General features: G+C 41.0%; 1 protein-coding gene across 1 annotated transcript in view; it reads right to left on the bottom strand.

The window, feature by feature from the left end:
• Window positions 1-2,652: 2,652 nt before the first annotated feature.
• runx1t1 (RUNX1 partner transcriptional co-repressor 1) overlaps window positions 2,653-9,060 on the bottom strand; it is a gene marked incomplete at its 3' end in the record, with an annotated part of 54,151 nt that continues 47,743 nt past the window's right edge. Inside the window, exons 6-11 of the mRNA XM_079258509.1 lie at window positions 8,591-8,853; window positions 7,497-7,585; window positions 6,566-6,761; window positions 6,041-6,109; window positions 4,080-4,270; window positions 2,653-2,985 (exon numbers count right to left, since the gene is read on the bottom strand). Coding sequence (XP_079114635.1) covers window positions 2,653-2,985; window positions 4,080-4,270; window positions 6,041-6,109; window positions 6,566-6,761; window positions 7,497-7,585; window positions 8,591-8,853 — 1,141 coding nt within the window. The remainder of the gene's footprint in view (window positions 2,986-4,079; window positions 4,271-6,040; window positions 6,110-6,565; window positions 6,762-7,496; window positions 7,586-8,590; window positions 8,854-9,060) is intronic.

Here is a 9,060-nt window from a genome sequence, read left to right as displayed (position 1 = left end):
AATGTTTCCGGGCCTCCACCTGTTCCTTGAGGTCAGAATTTTTTGTAACACGCTTTTCTGTGTAGCACCGAGGTGTTTGGGGTGAGGAGCTTGTGTGTGTGTGTGTGTGTGTGTGTGTGTGTGTGTGTGTCAGGTTAAGTGCTCTCTTTCTGCAAATAAGAGGTTTGTCTGATTTACACTCAATGTTTACATCAAAGCTACAACTACTTATGTTTTAGTCCCCATAGTTTTATTTGAATATATAGAAAACAACTGCAGAGGATGTTAGTGTGAAAACTCAGTCTCCCATTTGATTAAAAGAGAAAAAAAATGCTTAAAGCTGAAATGGACACTTTATCTGTCATTTGCGTAATGAGAAACTGTTCTATGATCCATATAAAATTTCAAACTCTTATTGAAAATGGATGCAGAAGTTATGATGTTTCATTATTTATTATTGCTCCAGATTAAATATATCACTGCTGTAAATGGTTGTTATGTCTCATTGACACCTTCTCATTTTTAAAGCAAGACGAGTTATTCTGATTTGCAGAAATTATTTAAATAAATGAAGTTTTCTGACTTTGAATTTTTTCTTGATGGTGTGGATGAAAACTGGAGAAATAAATATTGAACATGAACGGACAAACCCCTTTTCAGAAACCGTTTAAGTCAGGATTTTGGTCCTTGGTGTCAGTCTTTGGCTGTTTTTGGTGTTTTCATGTTTGACTCTTGTATTAATACAGCGTGTGTTACCTGGTGCTTTGCAGTGTTAAAGCTGTCAATCGGAGTCTACACCTTTGCATTTGGAAAATTACTTCTTTTTTTTTTTGTATATTTTGACCTTTTTTTGGTTACTTTTCAGTTTTTTTTCTAAAAAATAACAAATATTTAACAAACCTTCAGTAATGTGCATGCACTGTCTATAACTATTTAAACAAAAACATGACTTTATGGCTGCCTTTCTTATCAATGGTGAGTAGGAAAAAAAAAAAAAAAAAAAAACATAAATACACATAAATGGATTTGGTGTGTTAAAGTTTTTCCCTATGTCATCCATCCAAGAATATAAAAACAGATGATGCTAATCCTACAGACAAAATGGTTGTTGAATTATGGCTCTATAGCAACAACACAAAAATGCTGAAAAGAAGCATGCCGAAATAACCTCCGTGACAGTGCAAATACATTTATGTATGTCCCTTGTACAAAACATTTAGGTAAGCATTCCACGCAACATGCTAGTTCTCAGAAAAGATCCGGGTCAGACTCAAGTAGCAGCTCTGAGATATAGCGTGTCTCTTTTTTTGAGAATTGTGGGGGGAGGGGGATAGAACTACAAGGAATCTACAACCTACACACAGAATAGAAAAGCAGCTTGAAAAAAGATAACACTCCTTTTTTTCATCTCTTTTTGCACCAGCTAGAAACACAGAGAGTTATGATGGACTTGGAGTTGTGACTGGTTTGAGGACTATGCATTGTCACAATTGTCCAAAACATATGCAATAAATAACCATTGCGGACACCACAAGACAGAAGTCTTAAACACCATGACATCTACAGAAACTAATAAGAATGTGGAAAAAGATGTTAATGCTTTTTCAATCATGAGACAGGAGGAGAGCAGCTGGGGCGAGGCTCCACTTTGAACGTTTCCAGCTCTGAGTGGCCCAGCGGCTGCTGTCCAGGTGATCTGACAGTCTCGCTGGTAGGATGATGACCTCGCCTCCTGTTAGCTCCAGAGCTTTTGCGACCCACTGAGCTAGCATGTGCGAACTGTATTCAGTATATCCTCCACATATGCAGTGGGCAAAGTTTTTGCTTCTTGTCCAAGATTTCTTCCCTTTGCATCCTTCAGGGGGGCAGATTTGTATTTCCCAACCGACTGACATGGATATTATTACAAGTGAGAGGGTAATAACATTGGTTGAACAGCTGGCTCTGCTTGCAATCTGCTGCACATCTGCCCATTTCAAGGCAGTCTGTGGGCCAAATTTCAGTCCATTCCTCTCCTTTTTGCAGGCAGGAAACTTGTTTATGCATCGCTCTGTGTGCCTTTCAGGGTATTAAAACTAATCGGCTTCTTTACAATAAGTTCCATCACTCTGGTAGCTGCGAATGTTGCCTTTGTACGTTGTTTGGTGAAATGTCTGAAGTTGATTAGACTTATGTCCCAGGTAAAGGAAGGAAATAGGCCTTAATCTAAGGATGAAAAACAAAAACACTTAAAAAAAAAGGGAAGGTCAGAGACAGCTGTCTTGAGTTCATGGTTATCTCTGGTCAGTCTCTTTATATTTACAGAAAAAATTAAGATAAGCTACAATGACAACAACTTGAACAATAAACAGGTACAACGACAAACGGACAACAAGAATAGCGAAAGTGTAACCATAAAAGTATGTCAATATCTAAATTCATTCATTCGAAACAAAGAATATCTTTGTGTTTTCTTTAAAGTCATGGCAAGTCAATATGACCTGATTATAGACCTCGTCTTTCTCCTTCTTTGACTGCGCTGCAAGATAGATAGAAGCTTTGCCGTCTCTTTCTGTTAGCCACAGTATTTTAGTGTCTTTGCAAGGCTATGGGGACAGTCATGCTGTTTGTAGGTTTGAGGGCTGGTTGTCACACCTGGGAATCTTTTGCCTCCAAACTTTATGTGTTTGTCTCTTAGCGTGGTGCGCCATCAAGGGCAGCGGAGGACGGGGTGCTGGGGGTGGATGACCGAGGGGTAGCAGCAGGCGGGGTTGCAGCCGGACTCCCAGTACCGCTGCTTGGGGTGCAGGCAGAGGAGCTGATAGGAGCAGGGGTCTCTGACCCTGGGATACCTCCCTGCTGCTGGCTGGACTGCTGCTGCTGCTGCTGCTGCTGGGCCTGGAGGGTCTGACCACAGACATGGTGGTGCTTCTCCCAGTCCTTATGTTGGCAGAAGGAACCGCAGTAGCGTGCTGTGTTGCAGCCGCTGCATGTCTCACTGGCCTTACGACCACAGTTCCAGCAGCTCTGATAATAAAGCAAACGGATGCAAAGTCAACTAAAGCACAGTAAAAGGATTCATCATCAGATCATTTCTCAGTTTACTGATACAACTTTTAGAACACATATAATAACATATAAGTTCCATTAGTATGATGACACCTCAAACAGAGAAATAACCAATGTGAAGAGGGTAAATTTATATTATGAATTCCTATATAATTGGCATTCATGCTTAAAACAGGCTACACACAAATCAGAAACCATATCTTTCTACACTTGAGGTCTCTTGTATATCTTTAAAGCTATAGGGAGAGTGTGAAGCTGCACATGCACATGAAACTGGGGAAACAAAGTTATAAACACGCTCTGAAAGTTGTCCTCTGGGATGTCTCGTTCTCATAAACATCACTCCTGCAGTGAATGTCAGATGTTAGACACATTTCCCTCTCACTTAACTGATTAAACTGGTATCTTACGCTCATAAGGAGATGATTGTCGTTCATATTTACTCTCAACTTAATTGCGAACACTTTCCTTAACATTCTGGCTGCTGTGTCACATATTAAAATGATGGCAGAAAGTGAGAGTTTCACTTTTTCTTTCCCTTCTATCAAACCTTTTGACTAGAAAAGTTTAACGTTTTAAGCTTTAAAATGAGCCAGATTTTACATGGCAATGCATGTTTTGCAATCCATCTATCCATCCATTGTCTATACCCACTTAGTCCAGGGCAACTTTGAGTTGGGGGGACTATAACCTACCCCAGCTGCTATCAGGTAATAGATGGGGTACACCCTGGACTAGTTGCCAGGCTATCACAGGGCGAGACAAAAACCATTCACACTAATGATGCACTCTTGGGGAGAATTTAAAAAACACTCATTAAACAAGAGGATCCACGCTGTGAGGCATGACGCTAACTGCACCCCGTGCAACCTGACACCAGAACATCCTTTAAAAAAAAAAGATGCTATCAGCTCTGTCATTTAGGAGTCATCTGGGCAGCTGGTATTGAAATAAGAAATTTACGATGGCAAAAAAAAAAAAAGCCCCAAAACACCATAACTACCAAACCAGAGCATGACACTGGTGGTTTTGATGTGTGTTTTTGTTCTCACCTCACTGGAGTCCTCCTGTTGGTTGATTATGGAGAGTGCGTCCTCAGCTGCCTGACGCTTGGCCTCAGCGACTGTCCGCTCCATCTTTGCCCGCTCTGTGCTGATCATCTCGTGAGCCTTTCGCTCGGCCTCTGACACAGCTTTCTGCAGCTCTGACATGGCCTGACGCTTCACCTCATTCACTGCCTCCTCTGAAAAGCGTGTGGAAACAGAGGAAGTCAGGCCTCCTGTATCTGCAGTACACCATGCATTATGTCACCCCGTTGTTAGGTCTTTTTCTGGTTGTTTAGGGCATCATAGCTACAATATCTGCATATAAAAAGGACATAAATTCCTTTTAAACACTTTTATGTAAGACTCACAAACTAATGCTAACTTTTTCTTTTCAAAAGCAAACAAAAAACAAAGCTGTTGGTAAAATATGTTAAGAAAACACCGTTTAAGCCAATTAATTACCAGATAATCACTCATGAATGGATTCATTCAGCCAGGGCAACGTGTTATTTTATTCTTATTTGTGGAATAAATGGCCCTGTGTGTTAATATTAAGCAGAGGAATTCTGACAAAACACTGAAGCGAAATTAGGGCTTTTTGTTTGCTCCCATCAAGCCTGTAACCTGACTAATTGTGTATGCAAATCAGTCAATTTACATTTAAATTATGCATTTCCATTGTGATCCTAGAGGTCCTTGTGGAGAAACGAAGTGAAAAAAGCGGTAGGACACGGTGCAAGGTGCTTGAATATTTATCACCAACTGGAAACATTTTGCCTATTTCAACCAGATGTATGCATGGCTGCGCTCTATTGTGTTAAAACAACAAAACCATTTTTTTATGCTCCTCCCAGGGTCACATTTAAATCTGTTTCTCCACATTGACTTCAGAGAAAGGGATAATACTGAAAGGGATGCAGAGAAAATGAAAAATACCAGCTATATTTACAGCTTTGTGTGTGATGAAATGCCTGATCTGACTTTATTTATGCACGTTACGCTTGTATTATACACGCTAAATCTGTTTTCAACATCGGTTAGAATGCATACTTTTGAGAAAGACAAAGATGTTTTTTTCTTTCCATTGTGATGGAGCAAAAAAGATTTAAACTAGGGTGGTTTTGTATTTCACCTACTGTGCTGGCTGAAGTCTTAGAAATGACCCTGGTGCGCGAGATATATGTCTTGTGCATGGAATTGTGATTACACACCAAATGCCTGAGATGAAGATCGATCAAAGCTGGTGAGGGGAAGGAGAGAACTGGAGAAAAGGCAGAGTCCCGATGGTGATACTCAATTCAATTTAAATGCATATTACTTGTTCAGAGTATCTCCCACATCATGCTTGGTCAAGCAAGGGGACAATTTCTTTTTTTAAAACGGGTTTAAAAGGCAGATATACTCTATCACTGAAGCCCTGAAGCTTTCTTTTTTTTTTTTTTTTTTCTTTTTCAGAACACTGAACAACAGAAAGTAAAGCTGTGGTTATTGGCTTATAGGATTTCTGTGCATTTATGCTAAAACAGTGAATAAAAATGGCTGCTCGGCCACTGCTAATGCAACGTTCAAAATACAAATGAGTTTCAACACATTTAAATAGCTCTGTTAAGTAGAACACCTGCAATGTAATGTATTAAAGAGAAAACAAAAGTGCCAAAATAAAAAAAATCTTTGTACTGTTTAAAGCAGCAGAACCACCAGGCAAGCTTTAAAAGCTGCTCATGCCTCCCGTTAAACTGTTGAAGTAAAATCCCCGCAAAGCCAGGCATCAAATTTGAAATGTGCTACATGTGGCACCGAAACTCTGTAGCCGTATCAGATACATGACGAGTCGCCGAGGTTTTAAAAAGAAAACACCTCATCTTTCCTGGTGACGGAGGACCTTGAATTCTACAAAACACAAGTTCTCAGTAGAACCTGCAGCGAGATAAACATGTGATGATCGGAGAAATGAAAGTGCTGCTCACCAGCTTTCTTCCAGATCTCTTCGGGGACGTAGCCGGACATTGGCCGGTGCAGGAGCTCCCTGTGAATTTCTGTGGGACAGAAACACACACCCATGGTAACCAGAGGTCGACCGTTGCTTTGCATGACAACATGCAAAAGACTTTTAAACCAATCAGAACGCTGTAGAATCTTTTAGTTGCTCTGCTGCTTCGTCCAGAGGCTTCTTCACTAGTTATAGATGCTTTAAACTTGTGTTTTGGAAAATGGCTCATAATTTAGGACAGAAACCGCTTACTGCCATCGGCATAAAGTATAAAAAGTGTCATATGGCTTGTGTTATAAGTCCAGAAAATTAGGTGTGGAGGGCTTGATATAAAACTAACCCCCATCTCCCCTCTAAGAAGAAGCCACAAATTTTGTTGTTTTGAAGGATTCCACTGGAAAACTAAGATCTGTTGTCTCAAAGCCTAAAAAAAACAAGCTTTTGACTCCTCATATCTATTTGGCACCTTTGTTTTCTAAAACATGCAAGTCAGGTCTCCTACCTGATGTTGTGTTTTCCTGTGCAGCAGGGCTCTGCTGCCTCGACTGCCCACTAGCAGCACCTTTCTTCAGCTCCTCGGCATCGCTGTATCGCCTTATCCAGTAGTTGAGCTCCTCACGGTCGGCCTCCTGGCACCGCCGCAGCACCGTCAGTGATCGCCTCGTTTTCTCCACCATGTCCATGATACAGTTCAGCAGCTGGGTGTGACAAGAGGCAGACATTGCGCTGAGTTTACACATAGAGAGGATGGATGGTTTACTTTAAATTCAGCAAAAACACAGTTGCAGTCGGTCCGAAATCCAAGGTAAAAACGTCCATGACGTTGTGGTGCAGAGTTGTGGAGTTAAAGGTGTGTATTTTTAGAGGCACATTTTCACAGTTGTGATGTCGATGAGGTTTGTCAGATTACACCTAACCAGCTGACATCTTGCTTTACCACTTCAGTAATATATTTGCATTCCCATTATGACACTGGTTTGATTGAATTATCACTGCATACCAACAGCATGGTGTATAAGCATCACAAATGTGACACAGGATACCATACTCCAAGTCGTTTAGAAAGTTCTGGATCGCAGCTTCAGAGGTACAACGCTGAGTGTGAACATGCAGTCGACAAACAGTGTTTCACACTTCAGGGATCCCCGTGCAAGTATATATATCTCCAAGTTAGACGTATAATAAAAACCTGATTACATGCAACGTTAAAAATCCCTTAAAATTAAACACATTTTTAAAGAACACACATGCTCACATTAGGGGTCTACTTGTTTTATTTTACATGCTTTGTTATAAAAAGGTCATTACTTTTCATACTGCACATAGCTGGCATTAGTCAAGAATGGTTTAATGTTTTTAACTTCTATAACCTGTTATTTACAGGGAAATAACTGTAGTGAATAGTAATAAAAAAATGTTATTACTTTTCTTACATGGTCAAGGTGCTTCCACTCCTCAGCCCACTCCCTGTCTGTCAGCCTGTGGTCGATCACCTCCTCCTGTCTGGTTCCTGCATGCATACCTGTAGCGAGAAAGAGACAGGCAAACGGATGGAAAGAGAGAGACAATCAAAGCAAAAATCAGTATGATACAGGAAGGATCCATTTGCTAATCCATCATTCCACAGCTCCCTCTTTTCACTGTCTTTCCCCTGGTCCGTTTTTGACATCCTTTCTCCATCTATGTCTTCTTCTTCTCTGTCACTCCCTGGTTTTATTTCCCAGTCTTGATAATTCTCTCCCACCCTGAGGGCAGACGACTGAACTTTAAGTCTAGTAAACATCCATCACAGGGTGAGACATGGTAAATGTCTCTCCTATATTTAGAACAGAGGCAAAGTCTTTATCACAGCTTGATCTGTGCAGAATAACTTATCTGATACCGTGACACTGTGCCAAAATGCTCATCCGCGGGGGGGGCTGTACACAATGTCGCTCAACCTCTATGAGTGAATTCAGTTTTAGTGTTTTGTTTTACAGCGAGCACCCACAGGGCTGAATTGGAAATGAAGTGATGATTATTAATCTTATCTTTACACATCTCAGGGCTACAAAGAGAGCTCAGGCACATGAGAAACTACAACCCTGTTCTTTCAGAGTTTCTTTGCAAAACCTTAGGCTACAACAGCAGACTTGAAAAGATTCTTGCAGCCACGTAGAAACTTCACCTCCTTCTGCCAGTTTCTGCCACACTTTCATTTTTATTCCATCCGTGCTTTTGGTTTGAAAAAATTCTTTTTGATGATTCAGATTTGGTGTTTCTGTGCATTTCATTAGTTGTTTTAACTATTTAAAAATAGTTTATCTTTTCCTATTCAACCATTGGGAACAGCGGGATCAAACCGGTATTTTTAACAGGACCTCATTTGGCACCTTTATGTAAAATGGATCCACCGTATTCTCATGGTTCTTTGTACAGAATCCCAGAAAATTGGTATACACTTAATTATAACATCCTCCTGATGTTTTTTTTTTTCCCCCAGAAAGATAAATTTTGACACATTCACGTGAACTGATAACATCCTCACCAATGGGTCTGGCTCTCTCCCGGATCTCCCGATGGTTAGAGGCCGGGTGCCTGTAGGTATCACGGTAATGATGGGCAATGGCCATGTCATCTAATCTGTAGTGCTGCGGGGGAAGAGGGCCTGGGTGTGGCAGGCCATTGGGTTGGTAGGAAAGACCATTAGATGGGCTAAAACGCTGGGCAGGGCTGATGGTGCAGGGCCGTTTGCTGGGGTGGACTTCAGGATGCAGGGAACCATCTCGCTCGAAGCCGTTCTCTTTGGTTCTGATTGGAAAACAATGAAGGATGTGTGTTTAGTCTTTGTTGCAAGATCATGAAGCACGTGTCGCTGCAATATAACATCCATGTGGTGTTTTCAAAAATGTGGCTAAAATATTAACCAGTCTTTAGCGTACTCTTGCTGCCATGACAACTGTACATATGACAAAGGAAATCTTGAGGCAGGACAAAGAAAATAAAAGAGAGAAGAGG

Source organism: Telmatherina bonti, assembly GCF_933228915.1.
Source record: "Telmatherina bonti genome assembly, chromosome: 19".
Lineage (NCBI taxonomy): Eukaryota > Metazoa > Chordata > Actinopteri > Atheriniformes > Telmatherinidae > Telmatherina > Telmatherina bonti.
Note: the sequence above shows the minus strand (reverse complement) of the source record. Positions and strands in the feature narration are given on the sequence as shown.